Genomic DNA, 16,085 nt, shown 5'->3' with positions numbered 1-16,085 from the left:
GGTGAGATGTGTTTTACTCTATCTCCTTTTATGTACCCATCTTTCAATTGAGTTATGCAAGCCACATTGTCTTCATGTATAACTATTGAGTTAGCTCCTGGCAGTTTAAATCCTTCCAGTAGTTTCATATATATGTCACTATCAAGTGACCCATATAAATATGCTATAACAACATCCATTAGACGCAAGTCAGGACTCTCTTTCATTGCCAGACTTATAAGGTATCTAAAAGTTGTTGCATCCATCACGAGAGAGTATGTTTCTTCATAATGAATTCTAGGTCTTTGGGAGAATCCTTGGGCAACCAATCGTGCCTTATATCTTGTGATTTCTCATTTCTCATTTCGTTTTCTAACAAATACCCATTTATAGCCAACGGGTTTGACTCCATTTGGTATACGGGTTACATGCCCAAAAACTTCTCGTTTTGCGAGAGAATTCAATCCTGCTTGAATTGTGTCATTCCATTTTGGCCAATCTTTTCTTTCTTTGCATTCCTCGACTGAGTGAGGTTCTTGATCCTCATTTTTATCAATAACTTCTAGTGCTAGATTATATGCTAATGCATCATCGATGATGACTTTGTCATAGTTCCAAATTTTTCCTAACATGACATAGTTTAATGAGATCTCATCTTCTAAAGAATTAGGTACCTTTGTCTCTGTAGAGTCAAGATGGCGCACTAGAGGGGGTGAATAGTCCTTTCTAAAATCTAATCGCGTCGGCTAACCGAAACAAATGCGAAATTAAAACTATCGTTCTAGCCAAGACTACACCCCTCTACCTAAGTTCACAAGCACCTTATCAAGATCCTAATTAGGTAACAAAGGTGTCGGGCTAGCTAGAGCTCACCTAAATAATTCTAGAGCAAGGTCACAAAAACCTATGCACTAGTACTTCAAGCAATGGGGGAGCTCCTACACAATTCTAGTAAGCAAAAGCACAAAGCTCCTAAGCTCACTAGCAATGCTCAATAACAAGGCTACACAAGCCAAATTATAGAGCGCAAATTACTTAGCAACACAAACTAAGCAACATGACTAATAAGGTTACTAAAACCAAATTAGCCACGCAAGGGAGTTACTTCTATGCTACACAAGCAAAAAGATAACTAGCCAACTACACAAGTCAACTAATTACAAGAGCAACTACACAAGCACAATATATATGAATATAAATACAAGCTTGTGTAATGAGGATGTAAACCAACGGGAAGACAAGGATGACACAATGATTTTATCCCGAGGTTCATGTGCTTGCCAACACGCTAGTCCCCGTTGTGTCAACCACTCACTTGGTGGTTCGGCGACTAATTGGCATCACCCGCCAAGCCCGCACGTCGGGCATTGCAAGAACCTACCCCAAAAGTGAGGGTAGCTCAATGACACGCTCTACTAGAGTTGCACTTCGGGATCCCCATGTGGTGAGCACAATCCCCCTCACAAATCCTCCTCTAGAGCACCGCACAATTTTCTCACGTGCTTCAATAGAGTCACAAGCCACTAAGCCGCCTAGGAGGTGGCAACCTCCAAGAGTAACAAGCACCACCAGCTTGCAACTCGATCACCTAGTGCCACTCAATGCAACCTCACGATACAACAAACTAGATCACACTCACTCGCAATCGGATCACACTCTTGCAAGCACAAGTAAGTTAAAGGGCATCCAAGCACACCTACACAAGCCACCAAGGCTTAAGGGTGCTCAGCCAGCCAAATGCTTGAGCTCCACCTCTATTTATAGCCCCCAAGCCAAATAGAGCCGTTGGAGCAAAGATCTCATTTCTACGAGGGCACCGGACACGGCGGTGCCTGGCACTGGACACGGCGGTGCCCTCCCTAATGGTCGAATTCCAATGGCTAGAAACACCAGCTCTCTAGACAAAAAGGGGTGGTGCCCCCGCGGTGCACTGGACATGGCAGTGACCGAGTCACCCACGCTGCTGCTCTTGGCCTCGGTCTGGTGGGCACCGCCCTAGGGGTGGCGGTGCCACCGAACAGGCAGTGGCGGTGCCTCCCCAGGGCACTAGCCAACTCCTCCCTCTCTACCTCCAGGTGGGCACCACCCTAGGTGTGGCGGTGCCACCAGACCAGGGGTGGCGGTGCCACCCAGGCAGCACTCTGAGCCCGGTTTCGCCTCCTCTTCTTTACCAACTTCTTTACCTTTTGCAAATGTGCTAACACCATTAAGTGATCACCACCTTGTGCATGTGTGTTAGCTTTTCACAAATATTTTTCCAAAGGATTAGCACTCTTTTCTCAACATCGCTCAATCCTAACATGTATGCAAAGTTAGATCGCTCAAGTGGCACTAGATGACCGATGTGTAAACAAGTTTGCTCCTCTTAATGTGTGGCAGAACCACCTGAGCTAATGCCCTCCCAAGAGTACCTATCTACCATTAGACACCAAGTACCTAGGGGAGCGCAGTAATTTAGATTGTTTCGTCGAGCACACCCAATGGGAGAACTCAAAAATCTACATTTTTCATCAGGATCATAAACGAGAGGATAAAGCTTACAACATTCTTAGCCATTTCTTACATCACTTTATTACAACATTAGAGTACTTAAACAAGTTGAATGCAACAGCGGAAATTAAGCATATGATCAGAGTTACAACTGAAACAAAGATTTATCTAATGACATGGTGAAGCATTAACGTAGTGGACATTTTTATACAAGATATGCTAGCAGATCTTACATCTTTTCTTATGAAAACCTTTAGTGAGGGTTATAAATAAAAACTACGATCGCAGCGTGAAAGGAATCCTCTCTGAGCCCACTAGAAGGTTTCTACAAGCTCTAGTATCCACCTGTCACCTACAACATGGGGAATAAAACCCTGAGTACTCGATTATACTTAGCAAGACTTACCCGACATGATGAAAATAAAAGACTCCAAGGATATACAAGGCTTATTTGGCTTGCTGGTTTATTGCATTTGCATGAAGTATTACTAATGGTGCATCCTTATGTTCAAAGTTTTTAGCAGTTATTTTTAGTTAATTAGCTAATCATTCTAAGTAAGCACCTAAGCTACTTTCCAGCATGTGGTAAGCAATCAGAACCATTTTACCATCTTTCATATTCCAGTTCTTACTATGGTGCTAGACCATAGCCAAGTCAGTACCATCTCAAAAGAAACGATGATTCGCGAATCATTGTATCATAGCTGGGTACCCTGAAACACACGCCTCACTTGTGCCCCGATGAAAGGTCCTTATTTGGTTTTGGTAATTGAGTGACAACTTAGGTGGACTAATTGTGTTTATGTGAGATACACAGGTAATTAGTCTACAGGTACATGTGTGTGAGCAACATATGCCATGAAGGTGAAAATGGCTTGGAGATATTGCAAAGCTCACACATGTGATGATGAAGGAGCTTAGATGCACATGAGACATGACATTGGGTCATGTGATCAAGGTGGAGAAGATCAAGACAAGACTTGGCTTAATGGACCAGTTGCAAGCGTGAAGGGCAAGTCGAAGGCTTTGGAGTGATGGACCACATGGCGGTGAAGCTTGAGCAAGACTTGGCGCCGATGGACGATGGCAACGGTGAAGAGCAAGTAAAGTCAAGATCGATGAACCAATATGATCACGTGATGATATGAAGTGGATCATATCATTGTTGATCATGTTGGTACATGTGTTGCATCGACGTTGGAGGAGATGGAATGGAATGCGCAAGGCAAAGGTATAACCTAGGACATTTCATTTCACCGGTCATAGGTGTGTAGAGAAGTTTATGACCGGGTTTAGGATAGATGGCTGTACTATCAAGAGGAGCAAACTTGTTTGCATATCGGTCATCTAGTGCCACTTGAGTGATCTAACTTTGTATCGTCGCTAGGATCGAGTGGCGTGGCAAGTTGAGTGACTAACATCCTTTGGGAAATGATTGTGAAAAGCTAACACACATACACATGGTGGTGTACACTTGGTAGTGTTGGCACATTTACAAAGGAGATGGAGTTGGAGTTGATGTAGATCAACTTGGTGAAGAAACTCCACCGGCGGAGTGTAGGCCCGTAGAGTGCGGACAGTCCGATGGTGCCACCGGCGCCCTACATAGAAAAGATAGGGTCTTACTGAGTGCATCGGACGCTGGCACTGGAAGTGACCGGACGCTGGCAGGGCATGTCCGGTCAGGCTGACGCATGGTGATGCAGGAGCTAGAGTATGACCGGACGCTGGGCTGCGTCCGATCATGTGCGACCGGACGCGTCCGGTCAAGGTCGGTACCTTACTGTAAACGATCAAACGCTGAAGGTCCAGCGTCCGGTCAATTGAAGCTGCTGCGTTCGGTCAGAAGATGATCGTTGAGATCGGAAGAATGCCATTGAACGCAGGTGACATGTGGCTATCATCGAGCGACCGGACGCTGAGGTCCAGCGTCCGGTCAACACGACTGGAGCGTCCAGTCGAGCCGACAGTTGCCCAGTGAAGGGGTAATGGCTAGTTTAGCCCTTGGGGCTATAAATAGAAGTGGCCTTCGGCCATGGCTGGAGCTGAGCACCTTGGGGGACTTTGTGTCCATGCTTGAGAGTGCTTAGGATCCCTCCATCTTACACATACTTGATAGTGATCATCTGATTGTGTGAGTGAGCGATTCTAGTGCGATTGCATCATGAGGTTGCATCGAGTGGCACTAGGTGATCGAGTTGCAAGCCGGTGGTGCTTGTTACTCTTGGAGATTGCCACCTCCTAGATGGCTTAGTGGTGGTCTCTGTCAAAGCCCGCAAGAAGCTTGTGCGGCGCTCCGGAGAAGTGCTATGTGAGGGGCATTGTGCTCGCCCCGCGGGAGCCGCGAAGAGCAACTTTAGTAAAGCGTGTCATTGAGCTACCCTCACTTCCGGGGTAGGTTCTTGCAGTGCCCGACGTGCGGGCTTGGTGGATGATGCCAATTAGCCGCCGAACCACCAAGTGAGCGGTCGACACAATGGGGACTAGCGTGTTGGCAAACACGTGAACCTCAGGAGAAAAATCATCATGTCAACCTTGTTCTTCCTGTTGGTTTGCATCCCCGTTACACAAGCTTGCGTTTACTTTCATATACATTAAGCTTGTGTTGTTGCTTTTGTAATTAGTTAGATTGTGTAGCTTGCTAGTTACCTTCATGCTTGTGTAGCATAGAAGTAGCTCCCTTGCGTGGCTAATTTGGTTTGTGTAACCTTGTTAGTCACATTACTTAGTTTGTGTAGCTAAGTAATTGCGCTCTCTAATTTGGCATTGGTTGCCTTGTTATTGAGCATTGCTAGTGAGCTTAGTTGGCTTTGTGCTTTTGCTTACTAGCATGTGTAGGAGCTCTCTTGTAGCTTAAAGTACTAGTGGCATAGGTTTGTGTGACCTTGCTTCTATAATTGGTTAGAAGAGCTCTAGCTAGCACGGCACCTTTGTTGCTTGATTAGTATCTTTGCAAGGTGCTAGTGAACATAGATAGAGGGGTGTAGTCTTGGCTAGACCGATAGTTTTAATTCCGCACTTGTTTCGGTTAGCCAACGTGATTAAGTTTTAAAAAGGACTATTCACCCCCCCCTCTAGTCGCCATCTCGACCCTTCACCTAGGCACAAACAAGACCAACCCGTTCCACTCCTATCATGGGGTCTAGGTCCCTGTCCAAACTTGAACTCCAACACCTCAACACCTGAGACCCGGTCTTAGTATGGTGCTTAGACCTCCACCTAGTACCCACCCCTAAAAGTCAGTTCAGAAAGAGCCAGAACCCATGACAAGAGAGCAACAAGTCTTCCCGCTCCCATAAGTAAGTATGTGCTCAGGATAATAAGTATGTGACCTGACTATCATCCACAGCAACGGACGGTCCTCAATCGACTCAGGCAGGACAAATGCAACCGAAGCCTCGCTCAGATGCCTAACCAAGTTCAAATCCAATGTACAATCCTGTCCGGTCTCCAATTATCATCCATATATATTACATGTGATAGTAATATGATAATAACAACAATAATATTTTTTCTATCTCTCGCAAGTGACAGGTAATCACTTGACTTCTATCGAGGTCCTATAGCATAGCAGCTACACGATCCTACCATACTAGTAAGACTCATAGGATAAGGATATATGTATGTAAGTGGGTTTCATTCAACTCCTTAAAACTTAATGCACAAGCATAAATATAAAGTGTAGAATAATAGGGGTTATGCAACAGGGCTTCCCTGGGTAAGATATAACCAAAAGTTAGTACTCCATCGTGGTGGCACGATCATCAAGGCACCATCTTTTCTGCTTCTCCGATCGACTCCACGATCCATCATTATTCCTATTATGATATACGTGGATACAACGCAGAGACGTAATTAATCAACGGCAACCGCAACTCTTAAAATATGTTTACGCCTCTCACACTAATGAGCTAGCTCTAATGACTAACGTACTAGGCCACGTATCCATGTTGTCGAATAAGACGTTATTTTCCAACAAGTGTTTTAGCTTTAGACTTTCAAGGTGTTTCTTTATTTCATTGATTTAATATATATATATTTTTGAACTAGGGCTCCTTAGCTATCTTAGCAAGCCACTTATTATGGAGCTATAAAAATTATAGTGAGCACCTAATAATATTAAGAATTTACTGTGAAATTTTTAGAGCCAACACTATTACCAATTTATTACAAAAATTTCTACAAGTTTATATCTTAACAATATTAAGCATCTCAATTCAATTAGATAACTCCTAAAAATACTATAAAACTATGTGAACAAGCTATATTAACAGGCAGATCACGATGTTAGAAACCTAACAAAATTAGTTTCATAATTTTTGGACACCGATACGATTTTATATTAAGTCTACAAGTTTAGCTCAGAAATTAAATTAGAAAAGCATTAACCAATTCCTAAGAAAAAGAAAAATGATTTCAGCCGCGCGGCTCATTTATGCGTGGCCCGCATGGACGCAGCCCACGCGCGAGACGGCCCGCGGTGGGGGAAGCCCGCGTGCGATGGTCCTCTTGCAAAAGAGACCTCGAGCTTATCACAAATTACATCTAAACCCACAACACTATTCCTATGTCTCTCTAACAATTTCATTTAACCCCCTGACTTTACTCAAATTTTCTCGCGCACGCCCCGATGACTCTGTGCACGGCGACACGGCGGGCGGTGGCACGGGGCGGTTACACTAGCCACCAGAGGCTCACGCAGGCCCAACTGATGGGCCGACCTCCACCTACGGCCCTAGCACCTATACTAAGCGGGAGTGAGATGCAGCAGGACGCACCGGAGTGGTCGGCCATGGTGTGCGGTCGTCCGTGACGGCGGCACAGCCGTTCCGAAGAGCTACGGTGCTAATGGAGCAGTAGAGGTAGCGGAGAGGCATCAAGGCTTACCACAGACCTAGATAAGGTGATGGTTTGGTCGAAGACTACCTGAGCAGAGCTAGCTACGTGCGCCCGAACGGTGCGGTGGCGTACCGTGGCGAACATAGCCACATCAGCGGCGCCGGGGTGGCGGTAGTGGTAAGGCTACAGGGCATAGAAGAAAGAGGAGTTCTAGGCTTAGCTAGTAGTGCAGTCGATTGGCTCTAGATGGTTAGCTGGAGAGCTACCATCGACACCTGTCGATCATGGCCTTATCGGCCCGATGGCGAGGAAATGCCCAAATTGGAGCCTGGCTGGGCGCGATTCAAGGTGGGGTGTGGACGGGCGAACAGGCAACTTAATGGTGGAGCATGAGACGCGACGAATCGAGTCAAGGTGACCTCTCCAAGCTGAATTGGTGAGCGGGGTCCGCCAGTTAGGATGGCAGAGAAGGGAGGGGGTAGGTCAGAGCTCAGCTCGTCCTTGCCTTAGCAAAACGCAGGTGGAGCCATCAGTGCGGCACGTGTCTAGTAGCTACGGACAAAAACATGCGCGTCCACGGCCGGGCACGGCATGTGTGGCCATAGTGCCATAAATGGTGAGGCGACGACATCAACGGTGGGGGCAAAGCCACGCGCGTGGTGGCGAGCAGGACAGCAGCAACATCGTGACATGAGGCATGGAGGATAGCGGCAGCAGCAGTGCGGCGACAGATGGGGCAGCAATGGCCGAGGGGCGTGGGGCCAGTGGCAGGTGCTGCGGCCAGAGACGACTTAGCCACGGCCAAGCTGAGGGTGGCCCTGGCCAACCAGCGCGCGGCCACACATGCGCATGGCTCAGCCAAACGTGGCCACGGCGAGCACCGGAACGCGGTGACCGCGCACTCCAGGCCGAGCGACCAGAAACATGTTGTGCACGAATTTTAAAGCATAGCAAAGGCTGCTGATCAACACGACCGGGGTTCAACCAATTCCACTAACCCTAAGCCGATACTAACAGCAACCTAGCAAAGCAATTGTTATGACCAGAGAGGGAGATAAAAGGATGCCAACATGACTTCATCACGTTGAACGTCGGTTCGCGAACAGAGCACTAACAACATGGTCTACAGCTCGTTTCAACGAAGTTCGGGCAATTTTTACAACGCCAACGCAAAACCAAACTAGTCCATGAACTACACCATGTCAAGGTACTCGTTATGGTGCAACCAATGGTACAAATATATGAATCTAGTGTTTAAGAAATTTAATCAACATTTAAATGTCGAAACGACATCGTCATTAGGTTTTCAGACAGGTCATTCTAGTTCTAGAAGCTAAAATTGAATTCACATTCAATTCTCGAGCTATCAAAAATACTATTGAACAACATCTATTCACCAAAACAAAAGTTACATTTTCATCTACTAAACTTGTACTTCAAATTTTATTTAAGTACTAAATACAAGTTATATTTTATTTTTGTTTATAAAAATTGTTTTTCATGCTTAATTAAATAGGACAAGCCACTCACTATTTATTTGCTAGAATTGCTATCAGGCATTTTAAGCACTTTCTTCATACTTTTCCAAAACAAACCCTAAACAACTTTTGTTCCTAAGATTATTTAAAAGCTTTTAAGTACCAAAGAAAAATTAATTAGCAACACTTATTTGATTCTTTTATTCATAAAAGTAAGTCACACCAGGTTTACCTTACCATTTCGTGTGAGAATTTATTTTAAAATCCTAGAAAATGCATACGCTAGGGTTTATTAGGCCTTAACCTTAGTGCTAACTAAATCTGTAACACTAGGGGTGTTACATAATAGTACAACCATCTATCCTAACCCTGGTCATGCACTTCTCTACATAACCTTTGACCGGTGAAATGAAATGCCCTACAAGTATACCTTTGCCTTGCATATTCCATTCCATCTCCTTCATCATCGTTGATGTAACACATGCACCAACCAATCACCAAATGATATGATCCACTTCATATCATCACATGACCGTACTGGTTCATCGATCTTGACTTCATTTGCTCTTTACCGTTGCCACGGTCCATCGGCGCCAATTCATCACTCAAGTTGCCCTTCACTCTTGCAACCGGTCCATCGAGAAGTCTTGTCTTGATCTTCTTCACCTTGATCACATGACTTCATGTCATGTCTCATATGCAATGCGCTCCTTCATCACATGTGTGAGCTTTGCAACATCTCTGAGCCATTTTTACCTTCATGGCATATGTTGCTCACACACATATACCTGTGGACTAATCACCTATGTATCTCATATTAAACACAATTAGTCCACTTAGGTTGTCACTCAATTACCAAAACCAAACAAAGACCTTTCAGTCTCCTCTTGAATCATGTCTTCATTTTCTTCAGGAGATTTTTCCTGAATTATTATTTTCTCGATTTGACCACCTTGATCTTTGCTCCCTTCCGTTTTCAAGGATTTTTATCTTTGAAACCCAATGGTCTACCATGTTTTATAGTAGCCTTTGACTCATTAGTAGTAGATGGTTGTCCCTCTTGGACATTAATTTTTTAGGAGCATTAGCAGCTGGAATAGATGACTTAGTCACTCTTTTTAAGTCTGTAAAAGCATCTGGCAAATTATTTGCTAAACTTTGTAATTGAATTATCCTTTGAATTTCTTGCTCATATTGTTTTGTATGAGGATCAAAATGAGATAACGATAATTCATTCCAACTTATTTCTTTTTTAAGTCTGTAAAAGCATCTGACAATCAGCAAATATTGTTATAAATATGTCTTTCGTTGATGGTTCAAGATACTTTATTATAGATGAGGATTCATACCCAATATATATTCCCAACCTTCTTTGAGGTCCCATCTTTGTGCATTTTGGTGGAGCAATTGGGACATACACCACACATCCAAAAATTCTTAGATGGAAAATATCTGGCCCTTTGCCAAAAACCAATTGTAGAGGGGAAGAACTATGATAACTTGTTGGCCTGATGCGAATTAATGCCGCTGCATGCAAAATAGTATGTCCCCAAGCATACATTAGGAGTTTTAACTTCATAAGTAACGATCTCGCTATTAATTGGAGACGTTTAATAAATCACTCTGCAAGACCATTCTATGTATGAACATGTGCAACTGGATGTTCAACACTTATTCTAGTCGACATGCAATATTCATTGAAACTATTTGATGTAAATTCAGCGACATTATCCAAGCGTATAGTTTTGATCGGATTATCCGGAAACTAAGCTCTTAACTTGATTATATGAGCCAACAACCACGCAAATGCTACATTACGGGTTGATAGTAAGGAGACGTGTGACCATCTAGTTGATGCATCAATTTAAACCATAAAATATCTAAATGGTCCACTTGGTGGATGAATTGGTCCACATATATCTCCTTGTATACGCTCAAAAAAAGCGAGGGACTCATGTCCAATTTTAGCCGGTGATGGGCGCACAATCAGTTTCCCTTGAGAGCATGCGATGCATGGGAAGTCATTCAATTGAAGAATCTTTTCGTTCTTAAGTTTATGCCCGCATGAACTATTAATAATTTTTTGCATCAATCCTGATCCGGGATGGCCTAGCCGGTCATACCAAATAATAAAATTGTTATGGTTGGTGAACTTTTGTTCCACCATCACATATGACTCATTCTCTTTGAGACTTGTATAGTATAAATTAGAAGGTAATTATGTTAATTTTTTCAATACATACTTTTTTCTGATGATATCTTTGTAATGTTGAGGTACTCCACATTACTCTCACACGTTGTCTCCATATGATAGCCATTTCGGCGTATATCTTTAAAGCTCAACAAATTTCCTTGAGACTTTGGGGAATAAAGTGCTTTGTTTATGTCTACCTTTGTCCCACAAGGTAACATTATTGTGGCTTTTCTTGAGCCCTCTATTAATTTAGCACTTCCAGATATAGTATAAACACCTGCATCTTGCAATGTAAGATAGGAAAAATGCATTTTACTCTTCAAGATAGTATCTGTTGTTCCACTCTCTACGATATATATATATTCTTCACTTGTAAGCTCTTGGTTCATCCATTCTCTTCAAAATAAAACGTACTAATAAACATTACTATCTATTGAAAAACAATTATTATGTAGTGAAACATACGAAAATGAATACTAATTAAATACAAACATAATACAAATTTATTTATTACTTTATAAGATGAAACATGCTTCATTAATACTACTCATTTATTCTTGGACAAAGAAATCAAAAACATCAAGATGAGTTGCGGTGTTGTGGTCATATTATCCAATATCTGTCGCACTAAATATATTGTCATCAAAAATATTATCACCACTACCACTTGCAAAGTTTGTCTCCATCTTTTTGTTCTTTTTCTCGAGTGATTCTTGATAGAGATCAACAAGATATTTTGGTGTGTGACAGTTGCGTGCCCAATGAGATCTTCCACCACAATGATGACATGCATTTTTTGTTTCATCAATTTCGCCTTTATCTTTATCTTTCGTTTCTTACCTCTTATGGAAATTTCATGTGTTCTTGATTTGAACACATAATTTTCTCTGCCACGACCATGTCCGTATCCACGACCACGCCCACGTCCACGTCCGCGGCCACGACCATGACCACGACCGCGTCCACTCCCACTATTTTGATTATCATATCTTACTGCATTTACTTCAGGGGATGGATTCGAACCACTTGGACGTGTCTCATGGTTTTTCATCAAAAGTTCATTGTTTTGTTCAGCCACAAGTAAACAAGAAATAAGTTCAGAATATTTCTTGAATCCTTTCTCACGGTATTGCTGTTGAAGCAACACATTTGATGCATAGAGAATGTTTTCTCTAGCATCTCTTCATCTGTTACTTTTTCTCCACACAACAGTAACAGTGATGTGATTCTAAACATGGCTGAATTGTATTCAGAAACACTTTTATAGTCTTGCAACATTAGGTGCAACCACTCATAACGAGCTTTAGGGAGGATCGCTGTTTTACGATGGTCAAATATTTCTTTTAGTTTGTTCCAAAAAGACAAGGGGATCCTTATCAATAAGGTATTCAGCCTCTAGGAACCAACTACGCTTTATGCAAACATAAAATTCTTGAAGATGCTCTAAGTTTCCATAAAATAGATGGACCCACCTCACTTTATGCAAACATACGTATACACACGTCTAAAAATTTGTTAGGTATGATTCAATACAACATGGAGTTGCTCCGTGCCAATTAGTACTGTCAGATCAATATATAGGCTCCACATCAAAGACGGATCCTGAACTTAACCATCGTGATCGCACTTCAAATTTCTTTGATATAATTCAGTGTGACACACTGACACGATACTACTTTATGCTGCTTAGACAAGAGCGAATCTGGTCGTACCTGGGCCGGCCCATGAACCTTATTGCATAGGGCGTAGACAGAGAGGGCCGTGACTTTTTTTTTTCAAGGCAACCACGTTGTTTGTGCACAGGAATTTGACTCCTGAGCTCGGCCCCACGGGTGTTCCATTACGCCCTGTACATGCTCGGCGGATTCTGCACGAACCCAATCGCTTGGGTTGCGCTCATGTAAAGATCGCTCTACGATACCGGCTTTCTGGTGGCGTAGTGTAATGCGTTCGTCTCCGTCCTTGGCCTGCACACGGCCGCTCTTAACAATCTATCGAGAAAATCTGTGCCCACAACAAACGTCAGTGGCAGCGAACAGCTGCAGTAGCATAAGCCGGTTTTGTCAAATCGACGAGCTGGCGTGGCCTTGATTTCCTTGTCACGGGCCTGTGATCTTCATGAGCTCTACGAGGACGGCAAATCCACTGCCAAAAAAACACTGCGTGCTGAATGAAATAAAACGAGTTATGGTAGCACATGCACTGCAATGCAAATATGGATCACGGAGCTGTAAAATCGTAATGCGAAGCAGTAATAAATAAGAATAAGCTGCCGGCTGAAACAAGCCAGAAGTAGAACAGCCGAACACGCCGAATCTCGCCAGCTGAATCTCATTGATCAGAATATCAGATGGGCAGGCAGACAAATATGGATCGCACGGAGTCTGCAGAGAGATCCGCTGTCGCAGGTGCTCATTTAAGAGAGATCCTTCGATACGGAAAAGGAGACGAGACCTCCTGTCCTGGGCGGTGCCAGGCGGGGAGGAGTAAATACCTGCGTCTCCTGTGCGCTGTGCCCCTCCCGTTCGCAGCAAGAATTCAAGAAAAGATCCTCGGCGTTACTCGCTCGCTCTCCCCGCCGCACGAACGCGAGGCACGTGTGCATCGCCCCGTATCAGATCAGAGCTCACCGGCCGGACCTGGCCCGTATCGAGATCTCGCGGATTCACCCGCCGCACAGCCGCACTGGGATCTCCTGACCGATCGCTTCCGTTCCACCTACCGTAACAGGCAAGAAGCCCCCGCCGCCCGCGTGTATATAAGCGCGCGGCGCCGGCCCGTGGCTGGGTAGTAAGACGGCGGCGGCGTCGACAGGGGTCTTGCGCTAGCTGATCGATCGCTCTTCTCACGCGCCGCGCTATTCGCAGTGTGAGCGGAGCGACTACCGAGCTTTGAGATGGCCAGCGTCGGTGGAGCAACGGTCGCCGTGGCAGCGGCCGGCGGGGATGGGGGCGTGGGGGCGATGCCGCACGTCCTCGCGGTGGATGACAGCTCCGTCGACCGCGCCATCATCGCTGCCATCCTCCGGAGCTCCCGGTTTCGTGGTGCGTGTTGCGTGTGATGACACTGCTGCATTGCAAGCTGTGGGCGGGCGGGCGCTCTTGTGGTTTCAGCACTTTACTGCTTGATTTTCAGTTCTTCATGTAAGTTGTTTTGGTCCTGTGATCGTGCAGTGACGGCGGTGGAAAGTGGGAAGAGAGCCCTGGAACTGTTAGGCACGGTATGTCATATACTAACTGTGTTTTTTTAATACTAATTCTCTGTCTCTGATTTTGATTTGGCGTTCTTTTACACGGGGATTTGTATAGGAGCCGAACGTGAGTATGATAATCACTGATTACTGGATGCCAGAGATGACGGGATACGAGCTCCTCAAGAAGGTCAAGGTAATAATAATCTGACGACTAGTCCATTCTGCAATGTAAAATCTGAGCCTTTTTACATCGCTAACTGATGAAAAATCTGTGCATGCATGCAGGAGTCATCCAATCTGAAGCAGATCCCAGTGGTGATCATGTCCTCAGAGAACGTCTCCACCAGAATCAGCAGGTAATAAGCAATCCTCATCATCATAGCAAAGATGTACCCGTAGCAGCACCCATACCTACACATCTAACTCCTGTTTTGCCCTCCGTGTCTAATCTAATCAGATGCCTGGAGGAAGGGGCAGAGGATTTCCTGGTGAAGCCCGTCCGCGCGTCGGACGTGTCGCGCGTCTTCAGCCGCGTGCTGCGATGAGCACCGGATGTCCATGGAGCCAGCGCGGCTTCGGCTTTTTGTAGGGCTCTCGGGATGCCAGGCGCGGGAAACGAACGTCGTACGGGCAGTCGGTGTCGGTGTCTGTAACCCAAGTGCTCGATGTGAGCTTACGTTTTGGTCGTGTTGGCATGGTCTATAAGCCAAAGCCAGTCTACAACGTGTGTCTTTAGACTTTCTTTTTTCCTGTCTTGTTGGATTTTGCGTCTGTTCTTCGGTTGTGTATGGGCTTCTGCAGTTGTTTTGGTTTGGTCTGGTCTAGGGAATTGGTTGATCAAAGATGGTGACAATTTGACGGTGCACTTGCCTTAACTCTGTGATATGATTGGCGGTGTCTTTTTAGCGCCCTCGGCCTCTAACTCCCTTCGCTTACTATTGCTGCAAATGTGGTCTCAAAAAATTTCTCTTAAATTAAGGTTTTGTTTAGGATTGTTCTACTCCACCAAAATCAACTCTACTCTACCAACTCCATTGTAGAATAACTCCATAAAAATCTAGAGTTCATGAAGTACCCTTTTATGTGCTCCATAAAACACACCTAGAATTGACCTTCAACACCAACTTTTTTCTATAATAGAGTTTATAGAGCCGCACCTATTTATATTTATGATGCACATTAAATATACATTAGATTAGAGAAATCATAAATGCCATACGATCCAACACCACACCAACATCCCATGACTCATCTAAACACATTGAAATAACACTGGTGACCTCGTGGTCAAAGATGATCAAGGGGCAATCAATCTGGGGCCGCGAGATCAGAATCTAGCAAGACGGTAACACATAGATGCAAACGAGGAACTCGCTTATCCCCCAAAATCCGATGAACAATCCACGAAAATGATGATATCTGACAGCCCATGGAATTGGCTTTACTCAATCTAATCTAAAATCTAAAAAAGCATTAGACTTGATGGAGGGAGACAGTCGGTGAGGTTGGCTGGAGGGATGTCCTTGCCAGCGGTGGATCCAGGAAAATTTTTAGGGGGGCTGAACAAAAGTGCGACAGCAACATACCTCCGACTGCTGCTCGATCTTAAGTCTCAGTCCCAACTACACGATAAAACTTTGCCTAAAAATTCACGTGGGCTCCACTGCTCCGGTAGGGGGGCTCGAGCCCCCCCCCCCCCCCCCGTTGAATCTGCTCCTGGTCCTCGCTCCTCTTTACCGTCTGTGACTGTGAGGCTGCCACATGAAAAAAAAAGTGATCAAAGGGGCGATGGTGGCGCGACTCTTTTCATAATCTATACTTAGAGCACCCGCAGTGTGCGGTGCTAGCATGGTCCGATACAATAAATGCGGCTATCGGACCGAGTCCTATACATTACGTCGTCGATTCAATG

General features: G+C 44.7%; 1 protein-coding gene across 1 annotated transcript; it reads left to right on the top strand.

Moving 5' to 3' along the window:
- Positions 1 to 13,542: 13,542 nt before the first annotated feature.
- LOC136463887 (two-component response regulator ORR11-like) lies at positions 13,543 to 15,010 on the top strand. Its single transcript, XM_066462863.1, has 5 exons — positions 13,543 to 14,024; positions 14,154 to 14,200; positions 14,289 to 14,366; positions 14,459 to 14,529; positions 14,631 to 15,010. Exons 1-5 carry the CDS (start codon positions 13,877 to 13,879, stop codon positions 14,716 to 14,718), a joined length of 432 nt encoding a protein of 143 aa, XP_066318960.1. The 5' UTR covers positions 13,543 to 13,876; the 3' UTR covers positions 14,719 to 15,010.
- The last annotated feature ends 1,075 nt before the right edge of the window (positions 15,011 to 16,085 follow it).

The sequence above is a fragment of the Miscanthus floridulus genome, chromosome 7, assembly GCF_019320115.1.
Source record: "Miscanthus floridulus cultivar M001 chromosome 7, ASM1932011v1, whole genome shotgun sequence".
In the NCBI taxonomy this organism is placed as follows: domain Eukaryota; kingdom Viridiplantae; phylum Streptophyta; class Magnoliopsida; order Poales; family Poaceae; genus Miscanthus; species Miscanthus floridulus.
Note: the sequence above shows the minus strand (reverse complement) of the source record. Positions and strands in the feature narration are given on the sequence as shown.